Source organism: Narcine bancroftii, chromosome 3 (assembly GCF_036971445.1).
Source record: "Narcine bancroftii isolate sNarBan1 chromosome 3, sNarBan1.hap1, whole genome shotgun sequence".
In the NCBI taxonomy this organism is placed as follows: domain Eukaryota; kingdom Metazoa; phylum Chordata; class Chondrichthyes; order Torpediniformes; family Narcinidae; genus Narcine; species Narcine bancroftii.
Genome location: NC_091471.1, coordinates 231543657 through 231566134, shown reverse-complemented (window position 1 = coordinate 231566134; position 22478 = coordinate 231543657). Strand labels below are relative to the sequence as shown.

Genomic DNA, 22478 nt, shown 5'->3' with positions numbered 1-22478 from the left:
CCTCCTCCTCCCCTTCCACCCCCTCCTCCTCCCCTTCCACCCCCTCCTTCTCCCCTGCCCCTTCCTCCCCCTCTTCTCCCTTGCCCCTTCCTTCCCCTCCTTCTCCCCTGCCCCTTCCTCCCCCCCTGCCTCTTCCTCCCCCTCCTTCTCCCCTGCCCCTTCTCCCCATTCCCCCCCCTGCCCCATCCACCCCGTTCCTCCCCCTCCTCCTCCTCTGCTCCTTCCACCCCGTTCCTTCCCCTCCTCCTCCCCTGCCCCTTCCACCCCCTCCTCCTCCCCTGCCCCTTCCTCCCCCTCCTCCTCCCCTGCCCCTTCCTCCCCCTCCTCCTCCCCTGCCCCTTCCTTCCCCTCCTCCTCCCCTGCCCCTTCCTCCCCTGCCGCTTCCTCCTCCTCCTCCCCTGCCCATTCCTCCCCACTCCTCCCCTCCCTCCCCTCCCCCTCCTCCCCTGCCCTTCATCCCCTGCCCCTTCCTCCCCTGCCTGTTCCTCCCCTGCCCCTCCCTCCACCTCCTCTTCCCTTGCCCCTTCACCCCATTCCTCCCCCTCCTCCTTCACCCCATTCCTCCCCCTCCTCCTTCCTCCCATTCCTCCCCCTCCTCCTTCCTCCCCCTCATCCCTCCCCATTCCTCCTTCCTCCCCCTCCCCATTCCTCCTTCCACCCCCTCCCCCTCTTCTGCCTGTTCCTCCCCTGCCCCTGTTCCTCCCCTGCCCCTGTTCCTCACCTGCCCCTGTTCCTCCCCTGCCCCTTCCACCCTCCGTCCCCTGCCCCTTCCTTCCTCCCCATTCCTCCCCTGCCCCTTCCTCCCCATTTCTCCCCTGCCCCTTCCTCCCCATTCCTCCCCATTCCTCCCCTGCCCCTTCCTCCCCAGCTCTTTCCTCCCCATTCCTCCCCTGCCCCGTCCTCCCCATTCCTCCACTGCCCCGTCCTCCCCATTCCTCCCCTGCCCCTTCCTCCCCATTCCTCCTTCCCTGCCCCTTCCTCCCCATTCCTCCTCCCCTGCACCTTCCTCCTTCCCTGCCCCTTCCACCCCGTTCCTCCCCCTCCCCTTCCACACCGTTTCTCCCCCTCCCCCCATTCCTCCCCCTCCCCCCATTCTTCCCCCTCCTCCTCCCCATTCCTCCCCCTCCCCGCATTCCTCCCCTCCTCCTCCCCATTCCTCCCCCTCCTCCTCCCCTGCCCCTTCCTCCCCTCCTCTTGCCCCCTTCCTCCCCCTCCTCCTCCCCTTGCCCCTTCCTCCCCCTCCTCCCCTTGCCCCTTCCTCCCCCTCCTCCTCCTCCCCTGCCCCTTCCTCCCCCTCCCTCCTCCCCTTCCACCCCCTGCTTCTCCCCTGCCCCTTCCTCCCCCTCTTCTCCCCTGCCCCTTCCTCCCCCTCTTCTCCCCTGCCCCTTCCTCCCCCTCTTCTCCCCTGCCCCTTCCTCCCCCTCATCTCCCCTGCCCCTTCCTCCCCCTCTTCTCCCCTGCCCCTTCCTCCCCCTCTTCTCCCCTGCCCCTTCCTCCCCCTCTTCTCCCCTGCCCCTTCCTCCCCCTCTTCTCCCCTGCCCCTTCCTCCCCCTCTTCTCCCCTGCCCCTTCCTCCCCCTCTTCTCCCCTGCCCCTTCCTCCCCCTCTTCTCCCCTGCCCCTTCTCCCCATTCCCCCCCCTGTCCCATCCACCCCGTTCCTCCCCCTCCTCTGCTCCTTCCACCCCGTTCCTTCCCCTCCTCCTCCCCTGCCCCTTCCACCCCCTCCTCCTCCCCTGCCCCTTCCTCCCCCTCCTCCTCCCCTGCCCCTTCCTTCCCCTCCTCCTCCCCTGCCCCTTCCTCCCCTGCCCCTTCCTCCTCCTCCCCTCCCTCCCCCTCCTCCCCTGCCCCTTCCTCCCCTGCCTCTTCCTCCCCTGCCTGTTCCTCCCCTGCCCCTCCCTCCACCTCCTCTTCCCTTGCCCCTTCACCCCATTCCTCCTCCTTCCTCCCCCTCATCCCTCCCCATTCCTCCTTCCTCCTCCTCCCCATTCCTCCTTCCACCCCCTCCCCCTCTTCTGCCTGTTCCTCCCCTGCCCCTGTTCCTCCCCTGCCCCTGTTCCTCCCCTGCCCCTGTTCCTCCCCTGCCCCTGTTCCTCCCCTGCCCCTTCCACCCTCCGTCCCCTGCCCCTTCCACCCTCCGTCCCCTGCCCCTTCCTTCCTCCCCATTCCTCCCCTGCCCCTTCCTCCCCTGCCCCTTCCTCCCCATTCCTCCCCTGCCCCGTCCTCCCCAGCCCTTTCCTCCCCATTCCTCCCCTGCCCCGTCCTCCCCATTCCTCCACTGCCCCGTCCTCCCCATTCCTCCCCTGCCCCTTCCTCCCCATTCCTCCTTCCCTGCCCCTTCCTCCCCATTCCTCCTCCCCTGCACCTTCCTCCTCCCCTGCCCCTTCCACCCCGTTCCTCCCCCTCCCCCGCCCCTTCCACACCGTTTCTCCCCCTCCCCCCATTCCTCCCCCTCCCCCCATTCTTCCCCCTCCTCCTCCCCATTCCTCCCCTCCCCGCATTCCTCCCCTCCTCCTCCCCATTCCTCCCCCTCCTCCTCCCCTGCCCCTTCCTCCCCCTCCTCCTCCCCTTGCCCCTTCCTCCCCCTCCTCCTCCCCTTGCCCCTTCCTCCCCCTCCTCCCCTTGCCCCTTCCTCCCCCTCCTCCTCCTCCCCTGCCCCCTTTCCTCCCCCTCCCTCCTCCCCTTCCACCCCCTGCTTCTCCCCTGCCCCTTCCTCCCCCTCTTCTCCCCTGCCCCTTCCTCCCCCTCTTCTCCCCTGCCCCTTCCTCCCCCTCTTCTCCCCTGCCCCTTCCTCCCCCTCTTCTCCCCTGCCCCTTCCTCCCCCTCTTCTCCCCTGCCCCTTCCTTCCCCTCTTCTCCCCTGCCCCTTCCTCCCCCTCTTCTCCCCTGCCCCTTCCTCCCCCTCTTCTCCCCTGCCCCTTCCTCCCCCTCTTCTCCCCTGCCCCTTCCTCCCCCTCTTCTCCCCTGCCCCTTCCTCCCCCTCCTTCTCCCCTGCCCCTTCCACCCCCTCCTTCTCCCCTGCCCCTTCCACCCCCTCCTTCTCCCCTGCCCCTTCCACCCCCTCCTCCCCTGCCCCTTCCACCCCCTCCTTCTCCCCTGCCCCTTCCTCCCCTCCTTCTCCCCTGCCCCTTCCTCCCCTCCTTCTCCTCTGCCCCTTCCTCCCCCTCCTCCCCTGCCCCTTCCTCCCCACTCCTCCTTCCTCACCCTCCTCCCCTTTCCTCCCCCTCCTCTGCCCCATCCTCCCCTGCCCCTTCCTCCCCCTCCCCTTCCTCCCCCTCCTCCCCACCCCTTCCTCCCCCTCCTCCCCTGCCCCTTTCTCCCCCTCCTCCCCCCCTGCCCCTTTCTCCCCCTCCTCCCCCCCTGCCCCTTCCTCCCCCTCCTCCCCTGCCCCTTACTCCCCCTCCTCCCCTGCCCCTTACTCCCCCTCCTCCCCTGCCCCTTACTCCCCCTCCTCCCCTGCCCCTTCCTCCCCTGCCCCCTTCCTCCCCATTCCTCCCCTGCCCCTTCCTCCCCCTCCTCCCCCCCTGCCCCTTTCTCCCCCTCCTCCCCCCCTGCCCCTTCCTCCCCCTCCTCCCCTGCCCCTTACTCCCCCTCCTCCCCTGCCCCTTACTCCCCCTCCTCCCCTGCCCCTTACTCCCCCTCCTCCCTGCCCCTTCCTCCCCTGCCCCTTCCTCCCCATTCCTCCCCTGCCCCTTCCTCCCCCTCCTCCCCATTCCTCCCCCTCCTCCCCTGCCCTTTCCTCCCCATTCCTCCCCCTCCTCCCCTGCCCTTTCCTCCCCATTCCTCCCCTGCCCCTTGCATCCCGTTCCTCCCCCTCCCCCCCGTTCCTCCCCCTCCCCCCCGTTCCTCCCCCTCCCCCCGTTCCTCCCCCTCCCCCCGTTCCTCTCCCTCCCCATCCTCCCCCCCATCCTCCCCCCGTTCCTCTCCCCCCCCATCCTCCCCCCCGTTCCTCTCCCCCCCCATCCTCCCCCCCGTTCCTCTCCCTCCCCATCCTCCCCCCGTTCCTCCCCCTCCCCCATCCTCCCCCCGTTCCTCCCCCTCCCCCATCCTCCCCCTCCCTCCCCCCGTTCCTCCCCCTCCCCCCGTTCCTCCCCCTCCCCTTCCTCCCCGTTCCTCCCCTGCCCCTTCCACCCCGTTCCTCCCCCTCCCCATCCTCCCCCCCGTTCCTCCCCCTCCCCCATCCTCCCCCCCGTTCCTCCCCGTTCCTCCCCTGCCCCTTCCACCCCGTTCCTCCCCCTCCCCATCCTCCCCCCCGTTCCTCCCCCTCCCCCATCCTCCCCCCCGTTCCTCCCCCTCCCCCATCCTCCCCCCCGTTCCTCCCCCTCCCCCATCCTCCCCCCGTTCCTCCCCCTCCCCCATCCTCCCCCCCGTTCCTCCCCCTCCCCCATCCTCCCCCCGTTCCTCCCCCTCCCCCATCCTCCCCCCCGTTCCTCCCCCTCCCCCATCCTCCCCCCCGTTCCTCCCCCTCCCCCATCCTCCCCCCCCGTTCCTCCCCCATCCTCCCCGTTCCTCCTTCCTCCCCCTCTTCCACTCCCTCCTCCCCTGCCCCATCCTCCCCATTCCTCCTTCCTCCCCATTCCTCCTTCCTCCCCTCCTCCCCGTTCCTCCTCCCCTGCCCCTTCCTCCCCCTCCTGCTCCCCTGCCCCTTCCTCCCCATCCTCCTCTGCCCCTCCCCCCTCCTCCTCTGCCCCTCCCCCCCTCCCTCCCCCCTTCCTTCCCTCTCCCCTGGGGAAGGGTCTAGCAGAAGGATCTGGGGATGGGCGAGCAATCTCAAGGGGCTGGATAAGGGGAGAGGGAAAGCAGGAAGTCCATCTGAATGGTCTATTTGAGTGTAAGGAAGGTTTGTGTTCCTGCTTTAACCCCCTCTAGTCCTCTATACCCCTCCCTGTCTCTGTAAACCCCCCCCCCCCCCGGTCTCCTACACCCCTCCCTATCTCTGTAAACCCCTCCCTCCGGTCCCCTTGCAGACCTTCATGTTTCCGAGACACGAAAGGAAGACACGTGTGAATCTGTTGCACAGCTGGCATTTACGTTTATTTCCGACGGGGAGAGCAGCGGATGGAGGGCGTCTGCAGCTCACCCCTGCATTCAGGCTGGCCAAAGTGAATGGGTCCAGTCGACAAGGGTCACAGCCTCACCTCAGAGGGGGGAGGCCGGAACTCCGGTCCAAGAATCCCCGCAGCCGGCTGGGGAAATCTGTCATCACTCCCGTCGCTCCTAAGCTGAACGCTCTGCGATAATCAGACTCTTCGTTCAGGGTCCACAAGTAGACCTGGGTGGAGAGAAGAGCGGAGGGCAAGTGAAGAGGGGTACACCATGCGGGGCTAAGCCAGATGTGTGGGGCTACCTTGTGGCACCTGGTATGGTTTCAGCGGACTGAAGAATCATAACTGTCACTCTATGTTTAAGAAGGGGAGAAGTCAGCAGGAAGGAAACTATGGACCTATTAGTCTGTCGACAGTGGTTGGGAAGATTGGACCATAAAACATTACATCACAGAAACAAGCCCCTTCGGCCCTTTTTGACTGTGCTGAACCATTTTTAAAAAATCTCGTCCCATTGACTTGCACCTAGCCATAGTTCTCCGCACCCTTCCCATCAATGGACCCGTCCAAATTCCCATTAAATGTTAAAAATCGAGTCCACATTCACCCCTTCAGTTCGTTCCACCACCACCCCCACCCCCCACTCCACCTCTCTCTGTGTGAGGATCCCCCTAAACTTTTCCCCTTTCACCCTTAACCCATGTCCTCTGGTTTGGATCTCACCCACCATCAGTGGGAAAAGCTGACCTACATTTACTCTGCCTGTCCCCCTCATCATTTTAAACAACTCGATCAAATCTCCCCTCATTCTTCTACGGTCCAGGGATTAAAATCCAAACCTGTTTAACCTTTCCCTGTAACTCAGTCTGGGCAACATCCTAGTAAAACTTCTCTGCATCTTTCTGTCTTATTGAGATCTTTCCTGTAGTTCAGTGACCAAAACTGCACACATTGGTCCAAATATGGCCTCACCAATGTCTTGTACAACTTCACCATAACATCCCAACTCCTGTACTCAATAATTTGATTTATGAAGGCCAATGTGCCAAAATCTCCCTTTACAACCCTGAGCACCTGTGACACCACATTCAGGGAATCATGTACCTGTATCCCCAGATCCCTCTGTTCTACTGCACTCCTCAGTGCCCAACCATTCACCGTGGATGTCTGACCTTGGTTTGTATAACACCTCACACTTGTCTGCATTAAATTCCATCTTCCATTTTTCAGCCCATTTTTCCAGCTGGTCAAGATCCTTCTTCAATTCTCAAAGATGAGGTTACTGAGTAAGTGGAGGAGCATCACAAGAAGGTCCAAGCCAGGATGGTTTCCCTTAAAGGAAAAACACGCCTGACAAACCCACTGTAATTTTGTTTTTGAGGAGGTTACAAACAGGACCGACATGGAAGTGAAAACGCACCAAGCTAGAGAAACTCAGCAGGTTAAGCAATGCCCTTTACATGGCAAAGGGAAAAATACCCCACCGATGTTTTGGCCTTGAGCCCTTTGTCAAGGTATGGGAAAATGTCGGCAGGCATCCGAACAAAAAAGGAAGGGATTGCAAAGGTGGAGAAGGGAAGGAGGGAGGAGGGGGAGGAAGGGGCAGGGGAGGCACCCCTCCTCCGGTCCCAGCACCCTTCCTTGATAGGATCTTTAAGAAGGTCGGTGGGACACTGGGCTACAGGAGTCAAGAGGTCATGTTCCAACTCTACAAATCTCTGGTGAGATCCCCATTTGGAGAATTGTGTTCAGTTCTGGTAACCTCATTACAGGAAGGATGTGGAAGCTACGAAGAGGGGGCAGAGGAGATTCACCAAGACGTTGCCTGGATCGGGAAACAAGTTTTGAGGTCAGGTTTACAGAGTTGGGACCTTTCTCTTTGGAGAGTAGAAGGATGAGTGTTGTGACAGATTATAGATATGTTTTTGGGAGATAAATTGTGGCAGATTCACATGAAGAAATAGAAATCGGAGGAGGAGTCACATGATGGAGTAGTGGCCGGTCGGGGAACTCCAGCCCTCTCCGGAAAAGTAAAAAAAAAGACAGTGAAAAAACGAAGGCACAAACACAAAAACCAAAATAAAGTGAAAATAAAGGTGTGGAGAAAATGGCAGTGAAAAAAGAAAAGCCAAAAGCAACGGGAAGAAGAGAAGAAGAAAGGACATCGGAAGAAGACGGTGAAGGCCTTACCTGTCCGAGGAGGCCCACCGCGGAAAGAGAAGCCCGCTCCCTAAGTAAGGTCAGTTGAAGCCCCGAACTGAGGACTACAAAAATGGCTCACGGAGCCAAACAAAAGTGCGCAACTGCGCATGCGCAAGGAATTGCACATGCGCGATGCGCAAGACAAAAATAACACTGACGGGAGGGGGGAACCAGCTGAGGAGTTGATCTCCACAGCTGAAATTGACAGCCACAACAAAGCAGCAAGAGGAAAACACAGAAAATAACGAGAGCAAGAAAGAAGAGAGTAAAAAGAAATCAAAGAAACAACAGATGACCAACCCAGAGGAAGAAGACCAGCAGCAAGACACTTCTAATAAAAATAAGAAGACCAAAAATACCCAACAAAATAAAACAAACAAACCAACAAGAAAACCAGAAGAGACAGAGGTAAAGGACACAGATCCCGGAATGGACTCAGAAGAAGAAGAGGAAGAACACAGAGAAATGGAAGATGAAGGGAAGGGCAAGACAATGGATATTTTTTTTTAAAGAATATATGGAATCAGTAAAAGAATGGCAGTCACAAGAATTCAGTGAAATAAAAAGAAGAGTAAAAAGTACAGAAGAAAAAATGAATAGATTAGAGATGATCATGTCAGATATAGGAAAAAGAGTAGACAAGGTGGAAGAATGAGAAGCAGCCATAGAAATGGAAGTAGATGACTTAAAAAAGAAATTAGAAGAATCTAATAAAAAAGTTAAAGAGACACAAGAGCTGTTAGCTCAGAAGATAGATATAATGGAAAATTATAATAGAAGAAATAATATAAAGATAGTGGGCCTTAAGGAAGATGAAGAAGGCAAGAATATGAGAAATTTATAAAAGATTGGATCCCCAGGGTTGTAGGAAGAAATGGAAATAGAAAGGGCACATAGAACATTAGCCCTAAACCACAACCACAACAAAAACCAAGATCCATTCTAGTAAAATTCTTAAGATATACAACAAGAGAAAATATATTGGAGAAAGCAATGAAGAAAATAAGAGAAGACAAAACACCACTGGAATACAAAGGTCAAAAAAAAATTTTCTATCCAGATATAGGTTTTGAACTCCAGAAGAAGAGGAAGGAGTTTAATGCAGAAAAAACGATCCTATGGAAAAAAGGATATAAATTTATGCTAAAGTATCCAGCGGTACTTAAAATAGTTATTCCAGGGCAGCAAAACAGACAGACTATTCTTGGATCCGGAGGAAGCACAAAAATTTGCAGAACAACTACAAAACAGACAGAGAGAGGAAGATATGTAACGAGAACAAAAATGACCACAAACTATATGTATGTGTGTATGTATATATTAAAAAAAATAGAATATAGGTAAGAACTAAGAAGGGAAAGAAAGGGAAGAAAGGAAGTATGGGGGGAATTAAGAGAGTGATCTTTGTTGTATATGAAAATCTTTTCTTGGGGGGGCTGGGTGGGGAAGAGTTACGGTCACTGCGAAATCAGTTGACGCTTGCGAGTGAATTCGCAAATCCAAATGGAGAGGGGAAATGTGGTTGCCCGACAAAGGATAAACGGCAACTCAGGAAGGGGAGGGGATAGTGGGGTTAAAGGAATTTTAGATAGGAGAATAATGGAAATGTTTTATGTTTTAGAAATGTTGTCTTATAAAGTGTTCAAAAAAAGAAAGCAGAAATGGATAAGAAGGAAAGGTGATGATGAGGAAACGGAAAGGAAAGATAAACAAAGTATGAAATGGCTATGTTGAACTATATGACTTTAAATATTAATGGAATACATAACCAAATCAAAACGAAGAAACTGATAAATTTACTGAAAAAAGAACAAATTGATATAGCATTCGTATAAGAAACACACTTAACTGAAGTGGAGCACAAGAAATTAAAGAGAGATTGGATAGGACATGTAACAGCAACGTCATATAATTCAAAAGCTAGAGGAGTAGCTATATTAATCAGTAAAAATGTACCAATCAAAATAGAAGAGGAAATAATAGATCCAGCAGGGAGATATGTAATGATAAAATGTCAGATATATTTGGAGTTTTGGAATTTACTCAATGTATATTCACCTAATGAAGAAGATCAAAAATTTATGCAAGATATTTTTTTTGAAGATAGCAGACACGCAAGGGAACATACTAATAGGAGGGGATTTCAAACTTAACTTGGATTCAAACATGGATAAAACTGGGATAAAAATTAACAGAAAGAACAAAGTAACCAAATTTATAATTAAATCAATGCAAGAAATGCAACTTTTGGATATATGGGGGAAACAACACCCAAAGGAAAAGGAATATTCATATTATTCGGGTAGACATAAAACATACTCAAGAATTGACCTATTCCTGTTATCAGCTCGCATGCAAGACAGAGTAAGAAAAACAGAATATAAAGCTAGAATATTATCGGACCACTCATCCCTGATATGGACAATAGAGGACATCCCTACAAGAATGTATAGGTGGAGATTAAACTCCATGCTACTTAAAAGGCAGGAATTTAGAGAATTAATTGAACGACAAATTAAAAGGTACTTTGAAATAAATACGGAATCAGTGAAAGATAAGTTTATACTATGGGACGCAATGAAAGCGTTCATCAGAGGGAAAATAATAAGTTATGTATCCAAGATGAAGAAGGACTACAATCAGGAAACAGAGCTGTTGGAAAGGGAAATAGCAAATATAGAAAAAGAATTAGCAATGAAGGAAGACACAACTAAAAGAAGAGAATTGGCAGATAAAAAAATAAAATATGAAACACTACAAACATATAAGGTGGAGAAGAACATAATGAAGACAAAACAGAAATATTATGAACTAGGAAAAAAAAACACACAAAATTCGAGCGTGGCAGCTTAAGACAGAACAAACTAAGAGAATGGTATTGGCATCAAGGAAAAAAGACAAAAAAATCACATATAATCCAACAGAGATTAATGAAAACTTCAGAGAATTCTACCAAACTGAAAATGAAGGGAAAGAAGACAAAATAGATGCATTTTTAACTAAAATTGAACTACCAAAATTACAAACAGAGGAACAAAATAAATTAACAGAACCATTTGAAATAGTAGAAATACAAGAGATAATAAAAAAACTACCAAATAATAAAACACCAGGAGAGGATGGATTCCCAATAGAATTCTATAAAACATTTAAAGATTTATTAATTCCTCCCCTCCTGGAAGTAATCAACCAGATTGATAAAACACAAAGCTTACCAGATTCATGCTAAACAGCAGTAATTACAGTAATACCAAAGACAGGGAAAGATCCATTCACACCAGCGTCATATAGACCAATATCTTTACTTAACACAGATTATAAGATAATAGCTAAACTATTAGCAAACAGATTAGCCGACTATGTACCAAAAATAGTAAATCTAGACCAAACTGGATTTATTAAAAAAAGACGAACAACAGACAATATTTGTAAATTTTATTAACTTAATTCATGCAGTAGAAGGAAATAAAGCTCCAACAGTAGCGGTTGCTTTAGACGCAGAGAAGGCCTTTGACAGAGTAGAATGGAATTATTTATTCAAAGTAGTAGAAAAATTCAGCTTACCAGAGAAATATATTAATTGGATTAAAGCATTATATAAGGGGCCATTGGCAAAAGTGACAATAAATGGATATATATCAAAACAATTTAACTTAAGCAGATCAACAAGGCAGGGATACCCACTATCGCCCTTATTGTTCGCGTTAGCCATAGAACCTCTGGCAGAACTGATAAGAACAGAAAATAAAATAAAATGGATAAAAATAAAAGACAAGGAATATAAAATCAGTTTATTTGCAGATGACGTTATAGTATACTTAGCAGAACCAGAAATATCAATAAAAGAACTACATAGGAAATTGAAGGAATATGGAGAAGTGTCGGGATACAAGATTAAGGCAAATAAAAGTGAAGCAATGCCAATGAATAATGCGGATTTCTCAAAATTTAAGAAAGAATCACCATTCAGATGGCAAACACAAGCAATGTGATACCTAGGTATACAAATAAATAAAAACCTCGGCCATCTATATAAACTCAATTATTATCCACTAATGAAAAAATTACAAGACAACTTCGAGCATTGGAAAGACTTACCACTAACACTAATAGGAAGGATAAACTGTATTAAAATGAACATTTTCCCAAGGATACAATACCTATTTCAGGCATTGCCAATACCCTTGACAGAGAAATTCTTCAAGGAGTTAAGGAAAATAATAAAGAAATTTTTATGGAAAGGGGGGAAACCGAGGATAGCACTAGATAAATTAACAGAATGGTATAAACAAGGAGGCTTACAACTGCCAAACTTTAAAAATTATTATAGAGCCGCACAATTAAGATACCTATCAGATTTTTATCAAACAAGGGAAAAGCTAGATTGGACTAGATTAGAACTAGATAAAATAGGGGAGAAGATATCTGAACATATATTATATAAATGGGGTGAAAAATTGGTACAACGTAGGAATTCTCCAGTATTACATCATCTGCTCAATATTTGGAAGAAGATTCATGTAGAAAGGAATAAAACAAATTACCAACTACCAAAACTAATATTGACGCAAAATAAGTTACTCCCTTTTACAATAGATAACCTTTCCTTTTGAGAATGGGAGAAAAAAAGGGATCAAAAGAATAGAAAATTGCTTTTCAGGAAATAAATTATTATCCTTTGAATAAATGAAGGATAAATATAACTCACGATACAGTGTTGGCATACTACCAACTGAAATCCTACCTGAAGGTCAAATTGGGAAGCAGTCTGAGGTTACCAGAGGGAAGTAGTTTTGAATATGTGATTACAGACACAATGATAATCAAAAAAATTATAACAAACATGTATATTAAACTACAAGAAAAGGAGAATGAGGAAACAAATGGTAAAACCAAACAAAAATGGGAACAAGATCTAAACATAAAGATAAAGAAGGAAACATGGTAGAAGTTATGCTCATGAACTATGAGAAATACAATAAATACGAGGTTACGTATGATACAATATAACTGGATACACAGGCTACATATTACACCTCAAAGTTAAATAAATGGGACCCAACTGTATCTGACATGTTTTCGCTGTAAAAAGGAAATGGGAACAACAATTCATGCAATTTGGACATGTGAGAAGTGAAAAAATTTTGGAAGATCTAAACCAGATATTAAATAAAATCACAAAAAGCAATATACCAAAAAAACCCAGAGATCTTCTCCTAACTCACATAAAAACAAAGAATTTGGACTTGATTTGGATGGTGCACAAAAAAAAAAGATTTGTTAGGATAGCCCTAGCTGTAGCAAAAAATGTATTATGTCAACCTGGAAATTAGAAGATAACTTGAGAATTACAACAATGGTATATAGAAATGAATAAATGTATTCCATTAGAAAAAATAACATCTAATTTAAGAAATAACATTACAATATTTGAACAAATATGGGAGCCATACATGAAACATAATAGAGAAAACCTAGCAGGGACATCTACCACCTAAAATGACAGAAGAAGAGAATTAAAAGAAACTGACTCAGTGGAATTTCTTGTTTATTTTTATTGAGTGACAACATTGTTTGACGAGTTTAATGTATCTTATATTCTGAACTTTAAATAAATGGGAGGGGAGGTAGGGAGGGAGAGAGGGGAGGAGGGAAGGGGGGAGAAAACAACATGTATATATTTAAGAAGGAATATGATCAATATGGTTTATAGTGTGAAAAATAAAAAATTTAAAAAAGAAATAGAAATCGAAAGGGCACATAGAGCACTAGTACCGAAACTGCCACCACATCAAAAACTGAGATCCATATTGGTAAAACTTATAAGATATACGACAAGAGAATACATACTGGAGCAGGCAAGAAAGAAGGTTAGAGAAGACAATAAGCCGTTGGAATACAAGGGACAAAAAATAATTTTTTACCGGACATCAGCTTTTAACTTTTAAAGAAGAAGAAGGAATTCAACATGGCGAAAACAATCTTATGGAAGAAGGGTTATAACTTTATATTAAGACATCCAGCAGTACTCAAAGTATTTATTCCTGTGGAATTGAATAGACTGTTCTCGGACCTAAAGAAAGCCCAAGAATTTACTGAACATTTGCAGGACAGGAGAAGAGAGGAGGAGGAGAGACAAGAAAGATGACCGGCAAGAAAATATACAAAAATATGTAAAAATATAAAGTAAAGATAATGTATATATAAAGATTTAACGATGGATAAGAGAAGGGGAAGAAGGGGGGGAAAGAGAGCTTTGTTATTATGTATAGGAAAATAGTGTTCTCTGGGGGGGGGTGGAGAATAATGGTCACTGCAAAAATCGGTTGACGCTTGCGAGTGTTCGCAAACCGAATGGAAAGGGGAGTTGTGGTTGACGTCAAGGGACAAGGGGCAATGGAGGAGTCACGTGATGGAGTAGTGGCCGGACGGTGAACTCCAGCCCTCTCCAGAAAAGTCGGGAAAAACAAGAGAAAATACAAAGGCACAGAAATACAAGTTAAAGAAAAGTGAGTATAAAGGTGGAAAGAAGATGGAGACAAAAGGAGAAAAATCAAAATCAACGGAAAGAAGAGAGGAAGAGAAGACAACGGAGGAAAAAGGTGAAGGCCTTACCTGTCCGAAGAGGCCCGCTGTGGAGAGAAGACCCCACTACCTCAGGTCGGTAGAAAGAGAACTACAACAATGGCTCACAGAGCCGAGTAAAAGTGCGCAACCACGCATGAAAAAAAACACACCGACGGGAGGGGGGACCAGTTGGGGAGTCGATCTCCACAGCCGGCAACGACAGCTGCAGAACACCTGCAGCAAGAAGAGACCACAGAAGACAATGGAAACAAGAAAGAAGAGGAGGAAAGGGCAGCAAAGAAACAACAGATGGCCAACCCAGAGGAAGAAGAAGAGGAAGAATACAGTGAAATAGATAAAGGGAAAGGCAAGGTAAAGGATATACTTGCTCTTGTTAGAGGATACATGGAGTCATTTAAAGAATGGCAAACACAGGAATCAATGATTTAAGAAGAAGAATAAACAACACAGAAAAGAAAATAAATAAAATGGATATGACCTTAACAGAAATGGGGAAAAAAATGGACAAGATGGAAGAACGGGCAATAGCAGCAGAAATGGAGGTAGAAGACTTAAAAAAGAAATTGGAGGAATCCAATAAAAAAACTAAAGAGACACAAGAATTACTAGCCCAAAAAATAGATATAATGGAAAATTATAACAGAAGAAATAACATAAAGATAAGTGGGCCTTAAGGAAGATGTAGAAGGCAAGAATATGAGGGAGTTTATAAAAGAATGATCCCTAAGGCCCTAGGATGTCCAGAACTACAGCAAGAATGGAAATAGAAAGGGCACATAGAGCATTGGCCCCTAAACCACAACCACAACAAAAACCAAGATCTATTGTAGTAAAGATATTGTAGTAAGATATACTACAAGAGAAAAGGTACTGGAGAAGACAATGGGAAAAAGTAAGAGAGGGCAACAAACCACTGGAGTATATAAGGGCAAAAAATCTTCATTTATCCAGATATAAGCTTTGAACTCCTAAAGAAGAGAAAAGAGTTCAATGCAGCAAAAGCGATTTTATGGAAGAAAGGATATAAATTTACACTGATGCATCCTGCGGTATTGAAAATATTTATTCCAGGACAACAAAACAGACTATTCTCGGATCCAGAGAAGCACGAAAATTTGCAGAACAATTACAAAAATAGACTGAGGGATGAAGACGGGTAATGAGAGCAAAATTATCACGATTGATATGTATGTGGGTAAAGACAAAAATAGACTGAGGGATGAAGATGGGTAAGGAGGGTAAAAATGACCACGATTGATATGTATGCGGGTAAAGAGGTATAAGAGTGAATAGAGACAATGGGCATATGTGAAAGTATCTGTAATTAGAGGAAAACATAGAGAGTATAGACAAGAATTAATAAGGGAAGGTAATGGAATAGAGAGAATAAGGAGGGAATTAAAAGAGTGACCTTTGTGACATATAAAAAGCAAAATCTTTTCTGGGGGGGGGCTGGGTGGGGGAAAAGAGCGGTCACTGCAAAATCAGTTGACGCTTGCGAGTGGATTCGCAAATCCAAATGGAGAGGGGAGATGTGGTTGTCCGACAAGGGATAAAGGGCAACTCAGGAGGGGAAGGGGAGATTGGGGATAAAGAAGATAGAAATAGGAGAATAAGGAAAATGTTGGATGTTGTAGGAATGTTGTCTGGTAAAGAGTTGAAAATAAGAAAACAGAAATGGAAAAGGAGGAAAGGTAATGATGGAAAAACGGAAAGAGAAGATAAACAAAATATAAAATGGCTACGCTGAACTATATGACTCTAAATATTAATGGAATACATAACCAAATTAAAAGGAAGAAACTACTAAATTTACTGAAAAAGGAAAAAATAGATATAGCATTTGTCCAAGAAACACACTTAACTGAATTGGAGCACAAGAAATTAAAGAGAGATTGGGTAGGACATGTAACAGCAGCATCGTATAATTCAAAAGCAAGAGGAGTGGCTATATTAATTAGCAAAAATGTGCCATTTAAAATAGAAGAGGAAATAATAGATCCAGCAGGGAGATATGTTATGATAAAATGTCAGATATATTCAGAGCTTTGGAATCTACTTAATATATATTCACCTAACGAAGAAGATCAAAAGTTTATGCAAGATATCTTTTTGAAGGTAGCTAATACGCAAGGGAACATACTAATAGGAGGGGATTTCAATCTGAATTTGGATCCAAATATGGATAAAACGGGGAAAAAAATTAACAGGAAGAACAAAGTAACCAAATTTATAATTAAATCAATGCAAGAAATGAAACTTGTGGACATATGGAGGAAACAAAACCCAAAAGAAAAGGAATACTCATACTACTCGACTAGACATAAAACATACTCAAGGATAGACCTATTCCTGTTATCAGCCCACATTCAAGGGAGAGTTAGGAAAACGGAATATAAAGCTAGACTATTATCGGACCACTCACCCCTGTTATTGGCAATAGAGCTAGAGGACATCCCTCCAAGAATGTATAGATGGAGATTAAACCCCATGCTACTTAAAAGACAGGATTTTAGAGAATTTATTGAAAAACAATTAAAAATGTACTTTGAAGTAAATACGGAATCAGTGGAAGATAAGTTTATACTATGGGACGCAATGAAAGCATTCATTAGAGGGCAAATAATAAGTTATGCAACCAAGATGAAGAAGGACTATAATCAGGAAACAGAGCAGTTGGAAGGGAAATAATAAACATAGAAAAAAAATTAGCAATAAAGGAAGATACAACCAAAAGAAGAGAATTGGCAGATAAAAAAATAAAATATGAAACATTACAAACATATAAGGTGGAGAAGAATATAATGAAGACAAAACAGAAATATTATGAACTAGGGGAAAAAACACACAAAATCCTAGCATGGCAGCTTAAGACAGAGCAAACTAAGAAAATGGTATTGGCAACAAGGAAAAAAGACAAACAAATTACATATAATCCAAAAGAAATTAAGGAAAACTTCAGAGAATTCTATGAACAATTATACCGAACCGAAAACGAAGGGAAAGAAGGGAAAATAGATGAATTTTTGACTAAAATTGAACTACCAAAACTACAAATAGAGGAACAAAATAAATTAACAGAACCATTTGGAACAGTAGAAATACAAGAGATAATAAAAAATTTACCAAATAATAAGACACCAGGAGAGGATGGACTCCCAATAGAATTCTACAAAACATTTAAAGACCTAATAATACCGCCCCTCCTGGATGTAATCAACCAGATTGATGAGACACAAAACTTACCAGATTCATGTAAAACAGCAATAATTACAGTGATACTAAAACAAGGGAAAGATCCACTCTCACCAGCATCATATAGACCAATATCTCTGCTAAACACAGATTATAAGATAATAGCTAAACTATTAGCGAACAGATTAGCAGAACAGGTACCGAAAATGGTAAATTTAGACCAAACTGGATTTATCAAAAAAAGACGCACAACAGACAATATTTGTAAATTTATTAACTTAATTCATGCAGTAGAAGGAAATAAAGCACCGGCAGTAGCAGTAGCTTTAGACGCAGAGAAGGCCTTCGACAGAGTAGAATGGAATTACTTGTTCAAAGTATTGCAAAAATTCAGTTTACTGGAGAAGTATATTAATTGGATTAAAGCATTATATAAGGGACCGTTAGCGAAAGTGACAGTAAATGGACATGTATCAAAGCAATTTAACTTAAGCAGGTCAACGCGGCAGGGATGCCCACTATCACCATTATTGTTTGCGCTAGCTATAGAACCACTAGCAGAATCGATAAGAAGAGATAATAATATAAAAGGAATAAAAATAAAAGACAGGGAATATAAAATCAGTCTGTTTGCGGATGATGTGATAGTGTACTTAACAGAACCAGAACTATCAATAAAAGAACTATATAAGAAATTGAAGGAATATGGAGAAGTGTCGGGATACAAGATAAACGTAAATAAAAGTGAAGCAATGCCTATGAATAACGTGGATTTCTCAAAATTTAAGGAGGAATCCCCATTCAGATGGCAAACGCAGGCAATAAGATACCTAGGTGTGCAAATAAACAAAAATCTAGGCCAATTATATAAACTCAATTACAATCCACTAATGAAAAAATTACAGGACGATTTAGAGCATTGGAAAGAGCTACCACTAACACTGATAGGAAGGATAAACTGTATTAAAATGAACATTTTTCCAAGGATACTATACTTATTTCTGGCATTGCCAATACAACTGACAGAAAAATTCTTCAAAGAGTTAAAGAAAATAATAAGGAGATTTTTATGGAGAGGGGGGAAACCGAGGATAGCACTAGATAAATTAACAGAATGGTATAAACAAGGAGGCTTACAATTGCCAAACTTCAAAAATTATTATAGAGCCGCACAATTAAGGTACCTATCAGATTTTTATCAAACAAGGGAAAAACCAGACTGGACGAGACTAGAATTAGATAAAATAGGGAAAAAGATACCTGAACATATATTATATAAATGGGACGAAAAATTGGTACAACATAGAACTTCTCCAGTATTACACCATCTCCTCAATATATGGAAGAAGATTCATGTAGAAAGAAATAAAATAAATTACCAAATACCAAAACTAATATTGACGCAAAATAAGCTACTCCCTTTTACAATAGACAACCTTGCCTTTAGAAAATGGGAAAAAAAAGGGATTAAAAGAATAGAAAATTGTTTTTCAGGAAGTAGATTCTTATCCTTTGAACAAATGAGAGATAAGTACAATATAACTGGAGATACAGCGCTGGCATATTACCAACTGAGATCCTACTTGAAAGATAAATTAGGAAGCAACTTGAGTTTACCAGAGGGAAGTAACCTTGAATATGTGATTACAGATACAATGTTAATCAAAAGATTTATAAAAAATATGTATATTAAACTGCAAGAAAAGGAAAATGAGGAAACAAATGGTAAAACTAAACAAAAATGGGAACAAGATTTAAATATAAAGATAAAAAAGGAAACATGGGAGAAGTTATGCTCTGGAACGATGAGAAATACAATAAATACGAGGCTGCGTATGATACAATATAATTGGTTACACAGACTATACATTACACCGCAAAAGTTAAATAAATGGGACCCAACAGTATCTGATAGATGTTTTCGATGTAAAAAAGAAAGGGGAACAACAATTCATGCAATCTGGACATGTGAGAGAGTAGAAAAATTTTGGGATGATCTCAATCAGATATTAAATAAAATAACAGAAAACAATATACCAAAGAATCCAGAGATCTTTCTCCTAAGTAACATAAAAAATAAAGAATTTGGAATTGACTTGGAAGATGCACAAAAAAGATTTGTCAAGATAGCCCTAGCCGTAGCAAAAAAATGTATTATGTCAACCTGGAAATTGGAAGATAATCTGAAAATACAACAATGGTATATAGAAATGAATAAATGTATTCCATTAGAAAAAATAACATATAGTTTAAGAAATAATATTGAAATATTCGAACAAGTATGGGAGCCTTACATTAAATACAATAGCGAAAACCTACCGGGAACAAACATTACCTAAGTTGATGGAAGGAGAAGAAAAGAAAAGAATGGACTCAGTAGAATTTCTGGTGTATTTTTGTTGAATGACAACATTGTCTAACTGAATTAATGCAACCTAGATTGTATACCTAAAATGGATGAGGGGGGGGGGTGGGGGGGTGGCTTGGGAGGAGGGAGGGGGGAGGGAGAAAAAGTCACTGTAAATGTGTGGAAAAGAAAAAGTGTATATCATGGCTATTGTGATTTATGGTGTGAAAAATAAAAAATTTAAAAAAAAAAAAGGGACAAGGGGCAATCCAAGGAGGGGGGTGGGGTTCATTTGGGGTTAAAAGGTTATTGCTTGTGGGGTTTGTTGGGGAATTTCATGTCTTAAGTGCGTTGTCATATATTGAGATTAAAAATGAAAACTTAAAAAACAGTATAGGAAAAAAAGGGGCTGGAGGTGGTGAAGAGGCAGAAAAGAAGTGAAAATAAAGATACAAGATGGCCACGTTGGACTATATGACTATAAACATTAATGGAGTATTTAACCAAGTTTAAGTGTATCCCATTGGAGAAAAAAAAATCACATATAATTTAAAAGACAAAGTTACAATGTTTGAAAAAACCTGGGAACCATATATGGAACATAACAGAAAGAGCAGGCCTCGGACCACCACTACCTAAAATGTTAAGAAGATAAACACAATCAGATTTAATGTGAATAAGTAGATGATACGGCTTTTTTGTTTGTATTCCTTTTGTATAAAGATATTGTTTTATTGTATTTTATATGTTCAATATTTATTGTTTTTGGAGGTGGATGGGAAGGGGGAAGGGTGGGATGGGGGAAAAAAAAGAAAATGTCACTGTGACTATTTAAAGAGATGCATATATTGGTTGATATGGTTCATAGTGCGATAAATAAGGAATTAAAAAAAAACCTTGTGTCAGCGGTCGAGCTGCTGATGGAGCTGGTACCCTGTGACCCAGGAGCCAACGCCAGGGCGCCCATGCCGATCGGTGCCAGGGTTAGGGCTCCCTCCCGCCACCCCGGGGAGGTCCTCTTTCCTGTTCCCCTCCGCCCCTCGCTCCTTCACCAAGGCTGCCGCCAAGACCGAGGAGGAGGGCAGCAGGAGCCAGAGTCCCGGCTGGACGGGACAAGGAGAGTCGGAGCCTGCTGGGGGAGGGGGGGTCCAGAAGGCGAAGTGACCCGGGTGCTGAGCTCCACGGCGAAGGAGAATGGATGCATCGGTGGGGCAGAAAGGAGGTGGAAGAATAATCAATGGCTGTCTTCGTTACCCATAATCCCCCACGCAGCTGGAACCACTCCGCGGTTCCCAGAGCCGATCCCGCTGCATGGGGGATTATGGGTAACGAAGACAGCCATTGCCCGGTGTGTTTGTTAGACCTCACGGCGAGGAGCGGCTCCACTCCCCCACCCCCCTCTGTAAGCTCCGGGGGACGCTACGAGGGCAGCCTTTTAGGGTTGCTCCGTTTAATTAAAAAAAAGTACGCTCAAGTTTTTTTCTCCGCGGGTGGAGCCGCCCAGGCGGAGGCCTGGCCTAAAAACACCTGGCGGGAATATATGTGAGAGAAGAGGGAGAGAGGCGGAGGTGGGGTAAAGGCGACGGGGGAAAATGTTTCAAGAATATCACTTAGAAATAAATCTGATCTCAGACAGATCTGCAAAAGTTACCTGCGGTGACTGTGCTCATCGTGTCCCACTGAATCCAACACAGTTGCTGGAAAACTCACCTATTGAAATACCCCACAGACAGAGATTGATCTAATTATTGTGAAATCGACACAGATTGTCAGGTGGGGGCAGCATTGATACTGCACTGCCAGAGATCACACGACGAATGTCAGGATACACAATTGACCAACAGGAACAAAGCAATCTTGCATTCTTTGAATGGGACAAATTAACATTGGCTCCGAATCATGGGTCCTCTACCGGCATCACCTACGGCTCCTAGAACGCTTCCACCAGCGTTGTCTCCGCTCCATCCTCAAAATTCATTGGAGCGACTTCATCCCTAACATCGAAGTACTCGAGATGGCAGAGGCCGACAGCATCGAGTGCACGCTGCTGAAGATCCAGCTGCGCTGGGTGGGTCACGTCTCCAGAATGGAGGACCATTGCCTTCCCAAGATCGTGTTATATGGCGAGCTCTCCACTGGCCACCGTGACAGAGGTGCACCAAAGAAGAGGTACAAGGACTGCCTAAAGAAATCTCTTGGTGCCTGCCACATTGACCACCGCCAGTGGGCTGATATCGCCTCAAACCGTGCATCTTGGCGCCTCACAGTTCGGCGGGCAGCAACCTCCTTTGAAGAAGACCGCAGAGCCCACCTCACTGACAAAAGACAAAGGAGGAAAAACCCAACACCCAACCCCAACCAACCAATTTTCCCCTGCAACCGTGTCTGCCTGTCCCGCATCGGACTTGTCAGCCACAATCGAGCCTGCAGCTAACGTGGACTTTTACCCCCTCCATAAATCTTTGTCCGCGAAGCCAAGCCAAAGAAAGAAAAGAAGAAGAATTAACTTCGACACCAGGCCAGTTGAACGACGCGACCCAATGAAACAAGCAACTTGCTGGACTCTATCAAAAGATCGGAACTCTGAGACAATTACCAGGCTGATCAGGGATAACCGTGCAACATTGATCGTTCCCCATTTCCTCTCTGAATGACACAAATCAGTTCCATTCATTTGTGTTTGTGTATGAATAACCAATCAAAGCAAGTGAATAACGTATCTGTAATACCATGTCCTGCCAAAAATGCAGAAATACAGTTTAAAAAGGGTACCCTTGCTACCTGTAATTTGAACAAGGTTCAATACGGAAGAGAGTCAGAGCTGAAATTGTGTTTTTTTATCCCTTGTTCCCACCAGGGTAATAATTCTGTGACCGTTGTGAATAAACTGGGCTGAATTCTCCGTGGTTCTCTATTCCATCGTGGCTAGACTTTAACACAGGGGGAAAAAGAAGGGGCTGGGGGTTTAACAGAAACCGGAGAAGTTGACATTAATGGCCATCCGGTGGGAGGGAGCCCAGTCAGAAGATGAGGTGCTGTTCCTTCAAATTTATGGGTGGTCTCAGGGAGACCAGGGCATGAGACCGTGGTCAGGAATGTCGGCCA

The 22478-nt window shown here is 45.3% G+C and overlaps 1 protein-coding gene and 1 long non-coding RNA gene across 5 annotated transcripts in view; one reads left to right on the top strand and one right to left on the bottom strand.

Moving 5' to 3' along the window:
* The first annotated feature begins 4721 nt into the window (after positions 1 to 4721).
* On the top strand, positions 4722 to 22271 carry LOC138758243 (uncharacterized). The gene is made up of 3 exons (XR_011354227.1): positions 4722 to 6890; positions 8865 to 8957; positions 21006 to 22271. It is a non-coding gene; the product is annotated as an uncharacterized lncRNA (long non-coding RNA).
* The window catches only part of gdpd3b (glycerophosphodiester phosphodiesterase domain containing 3b), a 43258-nt gene continuing 25784 nt past the window's right edge, over positions 5005 to 22478 (bottom strand). For 3 of the 4 annotated variants that reach the window (XM_069926878.1, XM_069926877.1, XM_069926879.1), the window contains one exon: positions 5005 to 5268. In XM_069926878.1, the coding sequence (XP_069782979.1) occupies positions 5131 to 5268 (138 nt within the window). In that variant the 3' untranslated portion in view covers positions 5005 to 5130. The remainder of the gene's footprint in view (positions 5269 to 22478) is intronic. The other variant, XR_011354226.1, reaches the window with a different exon arrangement.